This window comes from Erpetoichthys calabaricus, chromosome 4 (genome assembly GCF_900747795.2).
Source record: "Erpetoichthys calabaricus chromosome 4, fErpCal1.3, whole genome shotgun sequence".
NCBI lineage: Eukaryota > Metazoa > Chordata > Cladistia > Polypteriformes > Polypteridae > Erpetoichthys > Erpetoichthys calabaricus.
This window is the reverse complement of record NC_041397.2, coordinates 28,373,515-28,394,540: the sequence shown is the minus strand read 5'-3', so window position 1 is coordinate 28,394,540 and position 21,026 is coordinate 28,373,515. Positions and strand designations below refer to the sequence as shown.

Genomic DNA, 21,026 nt, shown 5'->3' with positions numbered 1-21,026 from the left:
ATGGTAAGAAGGTTATGGGGGCAGCATGGTGGTGCAGTGGTAGCACTGCTGCCTCACAGTTAGGAGACCCAGGTTCATGTCCCGGGTCTTCCCTGCATGGAGTTTGCATGTTCTCCCCCTGTCTGCATGGGTTTCCTCCGGGTGCTCCAGTTTCCTCCCACAGTCCAAAGACATGCAGGTTAGGTCGATTGGTGATTCTAAATTGGCCCTAGTGTGTGGCTTGGTGTGTGGGTGTGTTTGTGTGTGTCCTTTGATGGGTTGGCGCCCTGCCCAGGATTGGTTCCCTGCCTTGCACCCTGGGATTGGCTCCAGCAGACCGCCGTGACCCTGTGTTCGGATTCAGCGGGTTGGAAAATGGATGGATGAGAAGGTTATGGGACAGTACAGTGGCACAGTACTTAGGGCTTCTGCCTCTTGTACTAGTAACCTAGGCACAGATCCCAGCCTGGTCCCTGTCCCTGTCCTCAGATTCTATAGTTTCTTTGATGTGCAGGTGTGGGGTCTCTAAAACAGACTGGCACCCATCTATGACTGAATGGCAGCAACATCGTGGTTACAATATGTGCCCAGCCACACAGTCATACTAAACTAGCTTGTATTACCAATCTGCATGCTCATGTAACACAGGAAAGCTATGTTCATGGATTAAAATGAACCCAGATCCTTGGCACAATGAGGCAACAGTAAGGTGCCATTCAGTTACTATTTTAATATTTTAAATTATTAGAGAGTATCAAGTATGATATCTGATAAGACGAGATGTGCTTTTACTAATCCTGTTTGTCTGTTCATTTTGAGATAAATAACGTTTATTTAAAGAACATAACAATGGCTAACTAAGTCCATCCATCCATTATCCAACCCGCTATATCCTAACTACAGGGTCACAGGTGGCTAACTAAGATCCCATCATAATTCATCAAGAATGCGAACACTGATAATTTATTTGATTATAAATCTGTCTTCCCAGTAAAGAATGAAGCCATACATTACATCTTGGAAAATTAAAATCATTTGTGCAGTTAACATCCAACACATAAGGATCCCTGCGCTGTGACTTCTATATTCAGTACTGTAACTGAGCACACAAAATATAAATTTTAAGTTACATGACAGAAATGGTTACTTTCACTTAATTATATTTACAATTTGTGTTTTTGGGATGTAAGCATACATGAACATACAGTATATAATATATAACCAAATGTGTGACAAAGAAAGACAAAATATAGGAAGGCCATCAAGTATGTCTAGACCAGCTGCTCATCCCATTAAAACTCCCTCGTATCTCCTACAGACCCCCGTCACTAGTGAAATGTAGGAGTGGGAGTGGGCTCGAGCACAGCTGCTGAGTGTGTCCAGCACCCCACCAACTTGAAGTCCCATCTTCGAACCCCTAGCATAAGCAGTGTAAAGCAATATTGTCAGACACACCTCACCACAGTACATAACATATACCAATATGATTAAGATTTGTACAGCTTACAATAACTATTAATAATATACTGTAATGCTAATGCCAGGTTTGGCAAAATATGTCAAGAGCAATACTAGTTGAGTGAATTTTTCGCAAATTTTTACAACTCAAAAACACAACATTAAACTCGTATAACATATACAAGTAACAATGAACATATTCTGTTTTTTGCTGTTGATTTCTTCTTTCTGAATAACAGAACTTTTTATCATTCACATATTTGCCCAACACCTTTATCCAAGGTAAATTATAAATATTTGAGATACAACAAGTTACATTTCCTTTGTTTTTCTAATTTTAGCACAAGCAGGTAAAGTGACATGCTCATGGCCATACAGTGTCAGTAGCAGGATTTGAACCCAAACACCTTATCCACTACACTATGAAGAACAGACAAGTGATGATTTCCGCGTACCTCTCAGTTCACTGCAGACACATATATTACTTTTGCTAGTGAATACATTAAAGATGGGAGATTTGGTCACAGGAAATTCCCACATTTCCTTATGCATTAACCAAATACTGTATATATCACATACAAATTTTAAAAAGTAAGAAGGAACACGAGTGTTATGTTGAATGAAAAAATGAAACAATGTTCATTTCAAAAAATGCTATTGAGTTCTTTTTGATGTTCTAAAATGAACATTTTTAAAAAAGGTAAAAACCTTGCATGTCATCCCATTGTCAACCACAATTTCCAAGCAACATAGATTCTGATTCTGTAACTGAAAATAATTACATATGTCATCATCAAGTATAGGTCTGATTAACTCAACCAATGTATTTTACATTGTAACATTCTGTAACACATTTGAATTTTTTTTCGTTGTTTCTTGTTTACATTCTTAGTATAAAAGCAACTCCCTTCAAATGCAAATAAATGAAATTGCTAAAAAGCATATCTATAGCTATTCCAATTTTTTTTTAATTACACACATGGAGACATTACACACTGACTAACAAACTGACTCTAATGCCAAACATGTGTTATTGCTTGTCCTATAAGCCACTGCCTGCAATAGCATTTTATAGGGAAAGTCTTGCGTATTTCTTCTTTCAAGAGACTGATGAGATGGGGTTATGAGGAGAGCCCATCTGAGTAAGCACTTTGTCCAGCCATTGAAGAGGTCCATGGAGGTGGATCTCAATCCAGCAGGGAGTGCTCGTCACATCCTGCCGATGGTATTCTGCACCCCAGCCCTACAGGAAAACACAAGATTATTAGATATATTAGTTTTCAAATATTATTCCATATAGAAACTTTCATAGTGATGACAGATTTCTTGAAAATGTAACTAAAATGATTACAAATAGCTGCATTGTAAGGGCATTATCCAGGTGTTTTTCTTTTTTATATACTATTTTTTTGCCCCCCTCCCCACTACCAACGAGTCCTAAGCATGTAATATGATTCATTACAAGTGCGTGACCCCTTTATTGAATTTTTGTGGTTTTCTTTTTTTTCAGTCATCTTAAAAGAACATTTCTTAATGAAACATTGTTGTTGATGTGGGAATTGCAAGCTGGCATTGCAGTCTAATGTGCACTTATTGGCCGCTGCCTAATGCCAGCTAGGACCCCCTTTTGTCTCAGAAAAGCCTGAATTGTTAAAGGCATGACTTCAACAACCTGATAGGAACATTCTTTAGGGACTCTGGTTGATATTGACTTCAATACCTTAAACATTTATTTTCGATTATAGTATGTTGTCATCTTTTCATGCTGAAACATTCCTATTCTACCTCATACCTAAAGCTCTGTACGGGATTGGGATCTAGGGATTTTCTTAGGCCATTAAAGTTAACTGTAACGTGTTTGTGGTACTATCTTCAGATAATGTGTGCTATGTGATTTGGCACATGATCATGCTGGATCATTTGATAAAAGGTAGACTATAGCTATAAAAAGATGCAAATAATCAGGAATAATGATGTGGCATACAAATGACATTCAAATAATATTAAGAGGTCTAATGTGTCCCAAGAAAACATTCCCTACACCATTACATTTTCTGAACCTACCATCTGGTTGTCACTGCAGAATTGAAATCTTTTAAACCTGTTAACATATCCCCAGTCATCCAGTTTTGGTGAACATATACCTACCGAAACTTCATTTTCCTGTCAAAGCTGACGAGAGTGGAACCCAGAATGGTCATCAGCTACTGTAGTACACCCACCTGAAGGTCAGACAGTGCATTAAATGCTATTATTTGAATATCTGTTTATTTTAGTATTCTCCTCTGGCCTATCCAATGAAGAAGGTGTTTTCTCACACAGGACTGTTGCTCAAAGATATATTTTTTTACTACACCAATGTCTGTAAAATCTACAGGTTGCATTATGCAAACATTACAGGATGGCAGCTATTCCTGAAATGATGCAACCACTATATCTGCCACCAATAAACACTGAATGCTGCTTTGTTCACAAGTCTCATCCATTGTAACATTTGGTCGAACATCACAAAAACCTTTTGATAATGTCTGCATGTAGTATAATTAAGTTGTGGTCCTATGATTGACTATTAGGAGTAGCAGGCTGTTTCAGTCAATAAGCATGTGTACGGAATAAAGTGAATAAAAAATAATACAGTAATCCCTCCTCCATCGCAGGGGGTTGCGTTCCAGAGCCACCCGCGAAATAAAAAAATCCGCGAAGTAGAAACCATATGTTTACATGGTTATTTTTATATTGTCATGCTTGGGTCACAGATTTGCGCAGAAACACAGGAGGCTGTAGAGAGACAGGAACGTTATTCAAACACTGCAAACAAACATTTGTCTCTTTTCCAAAAGTTTAAACTGTGCTCCATGACAAGACAGAGATGACAGTTCCGTCTCACAATTAAAAGAATGCAAACATATCTTCCTCTTCAAAGGAGTCAGGAGCAGAGACTGTCATAAAGGCAGAGGAAAATCAATAGGGCTGTTTAGCTTTTAAGTATGCGAAGCACCGCGGCACAAAGCTGTTGAAGGCGACAGCTCACACCCCCTCCGTCAAGAGCACAGAAAGAGACAGAGAAAAACAAGCAAGCAAAAATCAATACGTGCCCTTCGAGCTTTTAAGTATGCGAAGCACTGTGCAGCATGTCGTTTCATATAATCTTCAGCATTTTTGGACGAGCGTCCGTATCGTCTAGGTGTGCGAACAGCCCCCCTGCTCACACCCCCCTACGTCAGCGCAAGAGAGAGAGAGAGAAAGTAAGCCGGGTAGCTTCTCAGCCATCTGCCAATAGCGTCCCTTGTATGAAATCAACTGGGCAAACCAACTGAGGAAGCATGTACCAGAAATTAAAAGACCCATTGTCTGCAGAAACCCGCGATATATATTTAAATATGCTTACATATTACTGTATGTATGTATATATATATATATATATATATATAATATATAAAATACTTTTTAAAAACCACGCTTATATTAAGTTAAAAAGTGTACTAAAAAGTACAAAATAACTCATACATCACTCGTAAAATAAAAGGTGGGCACTTTTGCTAATATTTTAAGAAGTGTTTTTTGAATGTTGATTGATGAAAAGCGCCCACGGTTTTATTTTACGAGTGATGTATGAGAGACTTATTTTTTACTTTTTAGTACCCTTTTTAACTTAATATAAGTGTGGTTCTTAAAAAGTAATTTTTAAATATATATATTATGTTCAACTTTTTAGTCTTGGGTTTGTTTTAGTATAATTTTGTAATCAACATTTTAACACTGTCTTCCTTTGACATTGATATGCACACATCTTCGTACAAGATGCAAAAAGGATAGACCGTATGGTCAATCAGTGGACCTTACCTTTATACTTCTAGCCGTTACTAGCGCCATCTATTGGTGAAATCTTGAACTATTCTTGAACTATTCTTCATATGAAAATTTCATTTCTTAATTAACATAGATTAATTGATTAATTAGTTATTGATTCATGTATTCTCATCGGAAGTGAGAAAGAGTGCAAAATTTCAAGTCATTTGGACATCAGGAAGTGGGTTAAATATCGATTACAAGATTTGTACCAGACAACGATGTAATAATGAGGATTTAACAACTGACTAATGTCAATAGTGTGAAGTCTACTGTCTGTCTCATTACACTACTTACGCTTGAGGGTTTGATAACATCACGTTGTTGACAAAATGTTCAAACAATGATTCACAAGTAAATAAGTTAGAAAATGTATGCATGGTGCCATTCATGTACATTAAATTATTTGTTTTAAAAGTTGAAACATTTTTTATTTTTGTTTATTTGCTTCATCAAAGATAGAGATACTGTACCACAATTTTGTTGATTAAATATTTTTTCAACAAACCAATATTATTCAAAAATGCCAGGGATCAAAGAACAGGATCACATGCATTACATGAGGGGTGGCACAGTGGTAGCGCTGCTGCCTCGCAGTAAGGAGATCCGGGTCCTCCCTGTGCCCTGCGTGGAGTTTGTATGTTCTCCCTGTGTCTGTGTGGGTTTCCTCTAGGTGCTCGGGTTTCCTCCAACAGTCCAAAGACATGCAGGTTAGGTGGATTGGCGATTCTAAATTGTCCCTAGTATGTGCATGGTGTGTGTGTCCTGCGGTGGGTTGGCACCCTGCCCAGAATTGGTTCCTGCCTTGCGCCCTGTGTTGGCTGGGATTGGCTCCAGCAGACCCCCGTGACCCTGTAGTTAGCATATAGTGGGTTGGATAATGGATGGATGGAAACCCGAAGTTCAGCCAGTTCTTGAATTGGCCGGCCATTCCGCATTTTAACCGTGAGGTGTGGCCAAAGTCCAAATTACTATAAATGACCAACGTATATGCTAGTTTGGCTGGCCATTTCGTGAAGTGGCGAGAACTCCCAGGCCAAAATCCAATGTGCTGATGTAAGACTGTCCGCTCAAGGTGATTCAGAAGTGAGTTTTACATTCTGCACGAGAAACTGCTCAAGGCGGGTCTTGTTCAGAAAGTGGACGCCACTTGAGATGGCCTTCCCCTGCCCAAACACTAACCTTAAGGTCAATAAAATAGGTCCCTGATGTTAAGTCATTATTTTAGGGCTAAAATCATAACAGAAATGTGAAACCTACTTATATAATTAATCTTAATTATTGTGAAACAACCAAGTGGTGTCCGCTTTCTGAACAAGAGCCGCCAAGGCTACACTTGATGCAGTTACACTACTAAGTGTTCAACAAATCGCTGCTCATGCCTTTTTTCTTCCGACTTTGGCCGACCGCCCCATACCATTTCGCAAACTGGCCGGCCAAATCCCGAAATCGAGGAAAAGATTGGGCATTGTCCAGTCAAATTACAGTGACATTGGCAATTTCCTGATTTGGCCGGACACTTCCCACTACCAGTCAAAAGTTTTAGAACACCTCAGTTTTTTCAGTTTTCATGGAAATGCACACAGTTTAGTCTTAATGTTTCATAAAAATCAAGGCATAGAACAAATAAACAATGGCAAATAAAAAAATAAGGCATCATTAAGTATAAAAAAATGAATTTAAATTTTTGATTCATCCAAGTAGCCACCTTTTGCTGATATAACAGTCAAACTGTTGTAAGCCTTTTGATTCAGAATGCTAGTCACTCTGTGCAAGACACCAACTCTGCCACCAGCAAAAGAACCCCAGACCATCACACTTCCTCTTCCATGTTTGATGGTTGGTATCACACACTGATGATAGATACAGTAGATAGATAGATAGATAGATAGATAGATAGATAGATACTTTATTAATCCCAGGGGGAAATTCACATACTCCATCAGCAAAAAATATTAAATTAAAGAGTAATAAAAAATGCAGGTAAAAAACAGACAATAACTTGAATAATGTTCAACGTTTACCCCCTCTGGTGGAATTGAAGAGTCGCATAGTTTGGGGGAGGAACGATCTCCTCAATCTGTCAGTGGAGCAGGACAGTGACAGCAGTCTGTCGCTGAAACTGCTCCTCTGTCTGGAGATGACACTGTTTAATGGATGTAGTGGATTCTCCATAATTGATAGAAGTCTGTTGAGTGCCCGTTGCTCTGCTACGGATGTCAAACCGTCCAGCTCTATGCCAACAATAGAGCCTGCCTTCCTCACCAGTTTGTCCAGGCGTGAGGCATCCCTCTTCTTAATGCTGCCTCCCCAGCACACCAGCGCGTAGAAGAGGGCACTCACCACAACCATCTGATAGAACATCTGCAGCATCTTACTGCAGATGTTGAAGGATGCCAGTCTTCTAAGGAAGTACAGGCGGCTCTGTCCTTTCTTGCACAGAGAATCAGTATTGGCAGTCCAGTCCAATTTATCATCCAGCTGCACTCCCAGGTATTTATAGGTCTGCACCCTCTGCACACAGTCACCTCTGATGATCACGGGGTCCATGAGGGGCCTGGGTCTCCTAAAATGAACCATTCTTTCACCAACTCATTGGCGCACAAACACCCTGCATGATGAACCAAAGATTTCAAAGTTTGATTCACTGGCCCACAAGACTTTTTTCCACTCTGCAGTAGTCCACAGCTGGTACTTCAAGGTCTTATTTTGTCCTTTAAGGAATGGCTTTCATACTGCCTCTCACCCTGTCAAACCTGCAATACAAAGTCCCCTCTTCATAGCAAAAACTGAGACTTTTTAGCCCACTATTAAGCTGTGCTTGAAGCTGTTGTGGTGTGAGGCGCCTATCACGCAAGCTGGTGACCCTCAGGAACTTGTCTTCTGATTGGGTTGTGACTCTCTTCCTATCAGAGTTGCAACCAGTTTCCAGTTGCCTTTGGATTGTGTAGGACACCACCATACTCACTGACACTTTGTTTTTTGTTTTTTTTGCAATTTCTCTAAATGAAAGGCCTACACTTACAAGTAATGCTCTGTCTCATTTCATTGTTATTTGCTGTTTTCTTGCCATTATGACTTGAATTTACAACTTTCTATAGCGTAATATTGTCCATGTAGTCACACAGTCTGTTCCAACTCTACTTTAAGACAGAAATTAGAGTTTTAGTCAACAGAAGTTGGGATACCTGTGCAAATTTTAGGCTTCAACTTGCAAGGCTGAATTTACTTTAATTGCTTCAGAACATTTGTATTTTATAACCTATTAACTGTTCCGTAACTTAACCTCAACTTTAAATTTAAACTTCTGACAGTTTACTGCTTACCTTTTTGCCACTATAGATCATTCTTTGCATTTCAACAGGTTAAAACTGAAGAAAAACTGGAATAACTGAGCCGTTATAAAACTTTTGACCAGAAGTGAATATATGTATATATATTTTTAACATAACAAGCAATGCAAATACTGATAGCAGTTCAGAGTCCTGGGGAGCCAGTGCCTAGGCTAGTAGCATTTGACACAAAGCAGGAACCAAGTCTAGATGGAGTGCTGCTTTATCTCAGGACACGCTCATGTACATGCCCATGGCCACACATACAGGGCCAGTTTTAGAGTTTTATGTATTATGGCATAGAAGGTACACTTCATTGACAGGTCCTGTGCTGGAATTTGAACACGGGATTCTGGAGCTGTGAGGCAGAAGTGCATTGTGTGATACTGAGTTGTCTAGAACTGACTCCTTTACTGCCCAAAAACATTATCTGCAATAAGCATTGTCTCCTAGTATTAAAAAAATGAAGCTTCCCTTATCTATCCATGTTCTCAAGATGCATTTTCCATTATATAATCACGGAAAGCTGAAGGGGTACCCAAGCTGTATGATTTTATTTTTTGTATTTTAGTTTTGTTTATAATCTGTGTTTCATCTATTGTTCGGTGTCCTTGAGTGTTTAGAAAGGTGCCTAAAAATAAATAAAATGTATTATTATTATTATTATTATTAAGCACAATCCAGCCTTGAATACAGTGAAAGTCCATTGAAGGGTGCACTTTCTTATTCTGAGCCAAATTTCAATTAATAATTCCCTAGCATGTACATCTTTAGGATGAGCAAAGAAACCAGCACAAACATTTAAGTCGTGACTAGACTGGAATTCAAAATTGCATCGTAGAAACTAGAAACTTTCAACACTAAACACTTTGCAACACATGACGTCCATACAGTGTTTAGATTTACTGCATGAGGAACACACTTTTTCTGTTTTAGAGTTGCATGCCTTGAATGCTTTGATCTTTTGAGCATTGGAAGAAGGCCTCGAGAAAGACTAATATATATTTTCCATCAAATTGGAGTATTTTTTGGCTGATGATAATTTGCTTATTCAACATTTGGTGAAGGCACCTATGTTGCTTCCAATCCTATTTTTTAGCTAACTGTGTGTTCAGATGTTGCTATTTGGTTTGCACTTCATAGTACATGTTCATTTGTGTATGTCCTGCTTCTGATCACTAAGGTTTTAAATGCATCAGCCTTTCTTTTTCCCATCCCAAAATATCTCGCAGCCTGTAAAAGGTCAGTCAACTGTATTAGACACTACTGGAATGTTTAAACATGTCACACTGTTATTAACCAAACAGTAATCAATAAGGATTCTAAGGAATTCTGACATGTTAGTTCATTTGATTTAAGAAATTTGCTAATTACTTCAGTGTGAAGCAGATCGTGTCATGGACACCAATTATGCAGGAGTTACAACAACTTTCACAAAATAACTGTAGTGAAGTCAAGTAAAATGACACCTTTTATTATCTAACTAAAAAGAATACGATATGCAAGCTTTTGAGGCAACTCAGGCCCCTTCTTCAGGTAAGGTGTCGAAAGCTTGCATATTGTAATCTTTTTTAGTTAGCCAATAAAAGGTAGATAGATGGATAGATAAGATACTTTATTAATCCCAAGGGGAAATTCACATACTCCAGCAGCAGCATACTGATACAAAAACAATATTAAATTAAAGAGTAATAAAAATGCAGTTAAAAAAAGACAATAACTTTGAATAATGTTAACGTTTACCCCCCCGGGTGGAACTGAAGAGTCGCATAGTTTGGGGGAGGAACGATCTTCTCAGTCTGTCAGTGGAGCAGGACAGTGACAGCAGTCTGTCACTGAAGCTGCTCCTCTGTCTGGAGATGACACTGTTTAGTGGATGCAGTGGATTCTCCATTATTGATAGGAGCCTTTTGAGCGTCCGTCGCTCTGCCACGGATGTCAAACTGTCCAACAATAGAGCCTGCTTTCCTCACCAGTTTGTCCAGGCGTGAGGCGTCCCTCTTCTTAATGCTGCCTCCCCAGCACACCATGGCGTAGAAGATGGCACTCGCCACAACCATCTGATAGAACATCTGCAGCATCTTATTGCAGATGTTGAAGGACGCCAGTCTTCTAAGGAAGTATAGCCGGCTCTGTCCTCTCTTGCACAGAGAATCAGTATTGGCAATCGAGTCCAATTTATCATCCAGCTGCACTCCCAGGTATTTATAGGTCTGTACCCTCTGCACACAGTGACCTCTGATGATCACGGGGTCCAGGAGGGGTCTAGGCCTCCTAAAATCTGTAGGTGGTTTGTAGGTGTCATTTTACTTGACTTCTCACTACATTCATAATGGCTAACATGGTACAACACCCTAGTACTACAAAATAACTGACAAGTGTAAACATCTGTAACAAGTGTATTTCCCATTCATCCATATTTGAGCTCACTTGAGCTATTTTGGGGTGACAACAGCCAGGAGTCAACCATTGATGCAAACATTCACTCTGGACCAATTTCATGTGTCCATTTAACCTAAATTGTGCACATATATATAAAAATCCAATGTCTGTATGTCTGTCCGCTTTTCACAATAAAACTACTTAACGGATTTAGATTTTTCCTATAATTTGCTTGAACATTCCGGTTGATTTTGTGATTTCTCTCATCGCACTAAGTATCAGTTCACTTGCGGTCCCAATTTATTTGCATGAAACAGACAGAGCGGCTGTGGGCCGAGGAGAGGGGGGCGGGGCCCTCCTCACTCACACGCCAGCCTCCGCTCAAGCTGGTCTACCTCTCACCACATGTTAGAGCGTACCCTGCCTCCACTTAGCTAGCGATACCTGTTTGTTCAACAGACATTATCATCTACAGATTGTTAAGGAGTAACGTTTGACGTTTTGAGAGAGAGAGATCAGAGCTACATGTGTTTTAGAGGGTAGCTGTTGATTGCCGGAGATATCACAGCCACGTGCTTTTCTCCCCACATGGGAGACGCTCTCCTGTCAGAGCTGAACACGATCAGATACAGTGCCAATGTTTGATGTTGCAGTGTACTTTCCTTCTGCTTGGCCAGAATTACATTTTTTTTAATTTTTTTTATTGATCTTTAAAGTTTGTCCTGTTTCACTACTACATGGGCGGAACCGTGGGGGACAGCTAGTTTGGAATACAGTAATCCCTCGCTATATCGCGCTTCGCCTTTCGTGGCTTCACTCCATCGCGGATTTTATATGTAAGCATATTTAAATATATATCGCAGATTTTTTGCTGGTTCGCGGATTTCTGCGGACAATGGGTCTTTTAATTTCTGGTACATGCTTCCTCTGTTGGTTTGCCCAGTTGATTTCATACAAGGGATGCTATTGGCAGATGGCTGAGAAGCTACCCAGCTTACTTTTCTCTCTCTCTTGCGCTGACTTTCTCTGATCCTGACGTAGGGGGATTGAGCAGGGGGGCTGTTCGCACACCTAGACGATACGGACGCTCGTCTAAAAATGCTGAAAGATTATCTTCATGTTGCTATCTTTTGTGCAGCTGCTTCCTGAAACGACATGCTGCACGGTGCTTCGCATACTTAAAAGCTCAAAGGGCACGTATTGATTTTTGATTGATAAACAAACTCTGTCTCTCTCTCTCTCTCTCTGCTCCTGACGGAGGGGGTGTGAGCTGCCGCCTTCAACAGCTTTGTGCCACGGTGCTTCGCATACTTAAAAGCCAAACAGCCCTATTGATTTGTTTGCTTTTCTCTATCTCTGTGACATGCTCTGCTCCTGACGCACACTCCTTTGAAGAGGAAGATATGTTTGCATTCATTTAATTGTGAGGCGGAACTGTCATCTCTGTCTTGTCATGGAGCACAGTTTAAACTTTTGAAAAAGAGACAAATGTTTGTTTGCAGTGTTTAAATAACGTTCCTGTCTCTCTACAACCTCCTGTGTTTCTGCGCAAATCTGTGACCCAAGCATGACAATATAAAAATAACCATATAAACATATGGTTTCTACTTCGCAGATTTTCTTATTTCGCGGATGGCTCTGGAACGCAACCCCCGTGATGGAGGAGGGATTACTGTATGGGGAAGAATACTCACAGGGACACCATTAACACAGCCTCCCAGGGACTGGACTGGAATTCAAACCCAGGACTCAAGAGCCATCCTAAACGCTGCACCATCACATCACCCATGACAACTTTATTATTTTTGTGAATTATGAAGATGGTGAGGGATGTGGAAATTGTAGAGGGAGAAGTGCTGCTCAGATTAAATAAACTGAAATCAAACAAATTACCAGGACCAGATAATATTTACCCTCGAGTTCTTAAGGAGGCTAGTGAGTACATATATAAACCCTTGACACATATTTTTAGGACGTCACTGCGCACTGGAGAGATTCCGAAGGACTGGAAAATGGCAAATATCATCCCATTATATAAAAAGGGTAATAGGGCAGATCCAAGCAACTATAGGCCAGTAAGCTTAACATGCAGTACAGGAAAATTAATGGAATGAATTATTAAGGACAAGATTGAGCAACACCTGGAAAGGACAGAAGTTATTCTAAACAGTCAGCATGGGTTCAGAAGAGGGAGGTTGTGTTTTACTAATATGCTGGAATTCTATGAGGAGGCAACAAAAGGATACGATCAAAGTGGAGCATATGATATTATTTATCTGGACTTTCAGAAAGCATTTGATAAGGTGCCACATGAGAGGTTGGGCATCAAATTAAAAGAAGTTGGAGTTCAGGGTGATGTTTTTAGATGGGTGCTAAATTGGCTCAGACACAGGAAGCAGAGGGTGATGGTGCGAGGAACCTCATCAGAACTGGCCGATGTTAAGAGTGGTGTTCCACAGGGGTCAGTGCTAGGGCTGCTGCTGTTTTTAATATATATAAATGATTTAGATAGGACTATAAGTAACAAGCTTGTTAAATTTGCAGATGATACCAAGATAGGAGGATTAGCAGATAATTTGGAATCTGTCATATCATTACAGAAGGACTTGGATAGTATACAGGCTTGGGCAGATCTGTGGCAGATGAAATTTAATGTCAGTAAATGTAAAGTATTACACATAGAAAGTAAAAATGTTAGGTTTGAATACACAATGAGCAGTCGGAAAATCGAGATTACACCTTATGAAAAGGATTTAGGAGTCATAGTGGACTCTAAGCTATCGACTTCCCGACAGTGTTCAGAAGCCATTAAGAAGGCTAACAGAATGTTAGGTTATATAACACGATGTGTGGAGTACAAGTCCAAGAAGGTTCTGCTCAACCTATATAAAAACTCATCTGGAGTACTGTGTGCAGTTTTGGTCTCCAGGATACAAAAACGACATAGCAGCACTAGAAAAGGTCCAGAGAAGAACGACCAGGCTGATTCCAGGGCTACAGGGGTTGAATTATGAGGAAAGATTAAAAGAGCTGAGCCTATACAGTTTAAGCAAAAGAAGATTAAGAGGTGACATGATTGAAGTGTTTAAAATTATGAAGGGAATTAGTACAGTAGATCGAGACTGTTATTTTAAAATGAGTTCATCAAGAACGCGGGGACACAGTTGGAAACTTCTTAAGGGTAAATTTTGCACAAACATTAGGAAGTTTTTCTTTACACAAAGAACGAGAGACACTTGGAATAAGCTACCAAGTAGTGTGGTAGACGGTACGACGCTGGGGACTTTCAAAACTCGACTTGATGTTTTTTTGGAAGAAATAAGTGGATAGGACTGGTGAGCTTTGTTGGGCTGAATGTTTCTGTTCTCGTCTAGAGTGTTCTAATGTTCTAACTGTAAAAATACATCCTTTTCTGAGGGAACTAGGACAAAAATAATATAAACCTGTTTTACCTTTACAAAGCTCATTCGGATGGTGCACATTTTTGTTAATTCATAGACAACCTCAAAGCCATGGTTAACAGACTGAGCCAACAACTGAGCGAAGAGTTGATTGTTGAAGATCTTAAGACTGCAGCCACTCGGGATTTTGCAGACAGTGGTGGCATGGAATCCATGCTGATAGTTGCAATTACGACTCTGCACAAAAATGCTGCTGTCACTCAAGCATTCAGCATACACCTCTCCTCCGACGTAGTACAAATGAACACCTACAGCAAAAGGAAGGACTTTTTTAGGCAATGTTATATTTGACTGATATGATTTAGTGTTGTAAATAGAAAGCAGAAATACATTGGACAACATCTATCATTTTAAGATGCACATGTTCTAATGAATGTCTCAGACTGGTGGCGACATTTATTGTACCAATACACTCATATGATTTTCTAAAGTCTCCAAAGCAAATATAAGCCAAACCCTGGAATGCAGAACACAGAATATTTAATTTAAATTAGAAAAAGTTAACAAAGGACGATGAAGTACTAAAGAATAAATCACCCTGTGAGCACCACTGCACCTGCATAAAGTGGTGTCAGGTTCCTGCTCTGAGAGTGAGTACAATATACCTGCTTTCATGTGTTCACACATAGATAGATAGATAGATAGATAGATAGATACTTTATTAATCCCCAAGGGGAAATTCACATACTCCAGCAGCAGCATACTAATAAAAACAATATTAATTAAAGAGTGATTAAAAACACAGTGCAAGTTAAAAAGTGCAAGGTGGAGAGTGCGAGGCAGGTATAACAGTCAATAACATTGTATAATGTTACCGTTTACCACCCCTGGGTGGAATTGAAGAGTCGCATAGTGTGGGGAAGGAACGATCTCCTCATTCTGTCAGTGGAACAGGACAGTCGCATCACCAATGTGACCTTAGGGTTCCTTCTGGGCTCTGCTCATATTTCTCCTTGTGCCTCCTGAAATACTTTGCCAGTCAGGCACATATGTGATTCTGCTTAATCCAGTTCAGATTCATGAAAGGCTGGTGCCTCTCCTGTCACAGCTGGACACAAAGCAAGAACTAATTCTGAACATAGCACCTGTCCATCGAAGAGTGCACTTACACACTCACCCAAGGCCAGTCTTGAGTCACCATTTACCTGATATGCATTTCTTTAGGAGAAAACTGGAGTGCTTGCAGAAGAAACCACATAGACATGGGGAAAATATGCACACTACGCACAGACACTGACTGGACTCTGGTTCGGTGCTGACCACTGCACCTCCATGCTGCTCACATCACAAATTAGCTAATCTACTATACTGTGCATTTTTCTTAAATTATTAATCTGTTGCTGTTGAAAACATACATTACATTATACACATTTTATTTTTTTACTAACAATAATATAAGCAAGATGCTGAACAAACCTTTTCCAATGTGCCTCCTGGTGTGTTCAATTGTGGAGTTGCGGTTAACATTTGATAAGAGCCCAAGACAAAACCTATTCTTGTTGTTGGATGGATCCGTGAAGCCATCTATAAGCATGCTACGAGAAGATGCATGGAATGTTTCCCCAACTCTGTTGTTTAGTTCATAATAAGCAACCGAGCACCAGTACTCTGGCTCTTCATAACAAACAGGCCGTAGGTCTGCAGGAAAGGAGTAAAACACTTTTTATAAAGCGGGACTTGTTATGCATTAACTCTATGATAATGGCACTAAAAAGGAATAATGTACATGTGCATATTGTCAGAAATCAGCATTAGGGCTCAGAAATAAAAGATCACTCTTACTCTAGGCAAACCTAAAATAACAAGACGCATCATCCCCTAAAATAATTGACTATTTGTGACCATAATGCTAATCTTGTCCTTGTGATTATGATTTATTTGGTGAGAACTGGAGCATTACAAACAATCTTTGGAGAAGAAACAAAACATTCTTTTTCAATATAACAAGTAAACTGCCATTTTAAAAGTCTGATTTTTAAAAATAAAAATGACATTTTACAGTATGTTTACATTAAATGAATTATTCTTTGACACTATATTATAAAATACATGTTTATAAACTGGAGTGCTAGCCCACATTTTTGGGAGGAACATTGTTTGTTATGTAGGTATACTTTACAGTTATATTTACTCAATCTAATCCTTAAATTATTACATTTGACAAGAAAGAATTAAGCCATCAGCTGTAGATTGGCTAATAAGACCTCAGTTGTCATGGCTCTAACAGAACAGTAAAGCACAAAGAGGTTCAGTGGCTTTTTCAAGGTTAAATACCGACTACCTGACCGAGTTGTAATTTAAAATGCAAACGTCTTGCTAAGAAGACCTTTTCCTTTAATTACTTGACCACACAACCCCATGTTAATGTAACATATTAAAAGTCATAGAGGACAAAAAAAAACATTTCAAGAGCTCAGAATGAATGTCACCTCTGAAAGAACATACAACTACCTTTACTTAGGCTACAATTTTTCCTGAATGAGTGTTCTTTGTTTAAAATAATGTATTACTTCCTACCAATGAAGTCCTTGTGAATAAACTGACTTATTTACAGTTCAAATGTATTTATTTAGGAAAATGTTATACAACAAAACAAGTACAATTTTAGAAAGCAGAAGTATTTTGTACTTAATAATGAATTATTTTGTAAATAATTGTACTTTAGGCATGAACGCACTCCAGTCTTTCTTTGATGTGTCACATAGTATACCAATCCATTTTCATAAATCAGTTTATCTCTGGAGAGTCACAGTGGATTGGAGCCTTTTCCAGTGGCAACAGAGCTCATACAAGGGGAATCAGCACTGGACCCCAAGGCAAATTTAAAGGCTCTAATTAAGGTAAAAACTTTGAATAAGACTTGATTCTCCAACACTACAATCCTATTCACCCACTAAGGTTCACTGATTCTGACAATCTTGTTGTGCTCCACAATATCCTGCACCCTATGGGTGACAGGGCGTTCAGCTCTCTATACTGTATACTGTAGCTCCCAGACTTTTGAATGACCTCCCAAAATGAATTAGATCAGCTGACTCAATTCATTCCTTTAAAAAACAACTTAAAACTCTTCTGTTTAGGAAGGCTTTTAACTTAACCCAACATTCTGCCCCTTTTTTCAGTTTACTTCTGTGTCCAGATGCTCAGGATAATTTGTGTGTGTGTGTTATATCACAAATTATGTTATTTGTACAGGCTTTCTTTTAGTAATGAATTTAGCATTTTATTCTTCTATTTATTGCTTTGTGTATCCTGTATTTATCGGTTCTAGTGTTCTATACAGAAAATATTTGTATTCAATGTTTCATTTACCCTGCTGTTCTTTTTGTGACTCTGTGAAGCGCCTTGAGCATGGGAAAGGTACTATATAATTAAAATGTATTATTATTATTAATCATCATCATCATTGCCTCGCAGTTAGGAGACCTGGGTTCGCTTCCCGGGTCCTCCCTGCGTGGAGTTTGCATGTTCTCCCCGTGTCTGCGTGGGTTTCCTCCGGGCGCTCCGGTTTCCTCCCACAGTTCAAAGACATGCAGGTTAGGTGGATTGGCGATTCTAAATTGGCCCTAGTGTGTGCTTGGTGTGTGGTTGTGTTTGTGTGTGTCCTGCGGTGGGTTGGCACCCTGCCCAGGATTGGTTCCTGCCTTGTGCCCTGTGTTGGCTGGGATTGGCTCCAGCAGACCCCCGTGACCCTGTGTTCGGATTCAGCGGGTTGGAAAATGGATGGATGGATGGATCATCATCATCAATTAGCTCATACAGTATAAATGCTAAAAACAAGAGCTATGCATAAATGAGCATAACATAACATCTTTTCTTACCTTTATGGTCTGCAGAAAAGATTAACCTATTAGGATTTGTTTCCATTGGCTTCACATCATCATTGACTGTTGACTCTGTCATGCTATAAGGAGGAGGTGGAGTTTCGGCTGGTGGTAAAGAATTTTAGACAAACTGTATTAAAATCACAAAATACAGAGATCATTTTCATGATAACATCCATACTCTTACAGTGCCTGTGCAATGACATCCCAAAATGTTATTTTCTTTTTGCTATTAATATAACTCACTGCAAAAATAATTTGTCCATCCACCCAGGTCTGAGTCACAAATAGCTGGAGCTTAAAGTAGAAACTCAACTAAGATGACATAACAGATGAAGGGTTCTAAGTTTAAAAAGAATTTATAGTTTTTAAAAATGATGTGCATTTATTTATTACCTGCTAGCTGATAAGGACTCCCAGGGTCTCTGGGACTCCCTGGAGAGTTAGGATAACTTATAGTTCTAGGAGACTGGGAGAAAGTGCTATTTGGAGATGAAGAAAAAGAGGTACATGCTGCTTGCTGGAAGGACTCTGGGTATGTTGCATTGTGTGGCATGAGGGGTTCACTCTGAAGAGAGGCATTCCGGAACTTAGCCAAGAGGCTGTGCTGAGGGTTGAATTCACTGTGACGAGGTACCAAAACAGGAGGCAGGACTAGAAAGGAAATAAAAAAATAATGACCAGTGAACAATGACGACTTAATGTCAAGAATTAAAGAGAAAATACACATAACAAATGGGATTGGACAAAGAAAATAGCAAAAGAGTCAAGAGAAATTTCAAATCATTTTTTGACAACAGTCATATCATTCATTCACAGAATTATCAGAATGTTATATTACTATGTATCCCTTGCACAAAAAATATTCACAAAAATGTGGTTTTATTTGTAAGTGATATTCATTTATGACTGCAAGGTGAAACTAATGCGAAGATTATTGCTGGCATAAGCTGAAAACAGTTTCAAAGTCAAAATGTATCCGTCATTTTTTCCTGTTTGTGTTTTTGGCAATATAAAAGTCTGAAGCAGGGGAGTGGCAGATTAAGTTGATGAGCCTAACTGCCCTTAGCTAGTGTTGCTTCGTATCAGCATGTAAATGTGAACGTGCAAGCAGGTGAATATACAGATTTGCTTGCAGCAAGAGAGAACTGTTTAAACGTAACTGTTCAAAAAAAAAAATAAGGGAAACAAAGGTCATGCTTTTATCAGCATTGTCTGCATCTACTATCACATTAATTATACAAAGTGGGTAATTCATAACAAATGTCAAAACAGCCTTCATTTTTCAGGGCCTAGACTTCAAAAAAGTATCAGAAGTATAGCACTAGGACACGGGTCAGGTCAGCTACAGCTGCTGGTGGCAGACCTCTATGCCAAACAGTTTTTTCATGTATTCAGATTCTCAAATAATTGGCAAACTGGTTACTGGAGATGTCCTTGCATTATGATGAACTCAATTAAATGTTCCTAGAATAATTCTATTACTTTACTGGAACTGTAACATAGGCCATTAGTCTACTGAAAAGAAAACCCATTTCAGAGGAGTCCATTGTTGCACTGAAAAGGATGGATGCACCCAAATAAACAACAATTTTTAAATATTCTGCAGTATTACTTTATTATGGGACCTAATATACTCTGTAAAATACACCACACCACTGTATCACCACCACCACCACCAGCCTGCCCTGTTGATATCCAGTCAATCTACTGCCAACATATAAAGAGCCCCCAATTAGTATGAAGCCATCTAGTGTCCATGGAATGTGTTTCTTAGTCCACATTATCCATCTTCCTTTTTTTAACCAGGAGGAGCGTCACTTTGTTGTCAGTTGCCATACCCATTTGTTACAACCTACAAATAAGCATGCATTCTTAAATTCTTCTATTAGCAATTAGGAATTCGGGAATCCCGCATTTCATTCCCGGGAATCCCGGGCTCCCGGGTATCTCACATGTGAACGGTTTAAGAATGACCGACACTTATTTTTAATAAAACTACTGCACTATGTTGATACAAATAAAAGACTAATCTTATCTACAAGCAGTTCATGCTGTCATAGAAGTTCATGTATCTTTAGTTGCAGTAATAAGAGCATAGAAAGCACAGCATCCTCACAGGTGGTGCAGTGGTAGTGCTGCTGCTTTGCAGTAAGACGATTGTGGGTTCCTCCCTGTGTGGATAGCGCTTTGAGTACTGAGAAAAGTGCTATATAAATGTAATGAATTATTATTATTATTAACGTGTCCAGCATGCAATCGTTCAGGCGAGAGCACACCTTCATGCAGAAAACGCAAGCCGCTAAGAAACCACGCTCTGCCTCCACTGAGGTAGGCAGCACAGTCATCAAATACTGATATACTTGTTATAAACAATGCCCGCGCTTGCCCTTGCTCTGAAACACCGCCATTTCAGCTTTTACTAATGCATCCAGTTTCTTGTCATCATTCTGTGATGGCATATTTCTTGGCACAGATAATGTGGATACAACAGACTGACGCATTGCAATTTTAAGTTGCTGTTCAAAGCTGTTGTCTGATGAAGTGCAAGCTACAGCAATGGCACCACCTTAATTATTTTCAACTATAACTCTGTTATTTCTTGATCGATTTTTAAACTTTTACACGCTATATATGCGATATTGGCCGTTCCCGTTTTCCTGGGTATTACAGGAATGAAAAATGTCCGGGAGCCCGGGAATGGATTCCCTAATTCCGATCTTAGCTAACTAAATGTGGAC

General features: G+C 39.3%; 1 protein-coding gene across 1 annotated transcript in view; it reads right to left on the bottom strand.

Moving 5' to 3' along the window:
- Nucleotides 1–899: 899 nt before the first annotated feature.
- smad9 (SMAD family member 9) overlaps nucleotides 900–21,026 on the bottom strand; it is a 75,588-nt gene continuing 55,461 nt past the window's right edge. Inside the window, exons 3-7 of the mRNA XM_028799282.2 lie at nucleotides 18,682–18,939; nucleotides 18,283–18,390; nucleotides 15,878–16,099; nucleotides 14,453–14,709; nucleotides 900–2,680 (exon numbers count right to left, since the gene is read on the bottom strand). Coding sequence (XP_028655115.1) covers nucleotides 2,537–2,680; nucleotides 14,453–14,709; nucleotides 15,878–16,099; nucleotides 18,283–18,390; nucleotides 18,682–18,939 — 989 coding nt within the window. The 3' untranslated portion in view covers nucleotides 900–2,536. The remainder of the gene's footprint in view (nucleotides 2,681–14,452; nucleotides 14,710–15,877; nucleotides 16,100–18,282; nucleotides 18,391–18,681; nucleotides 18,940–21,026) is intronic.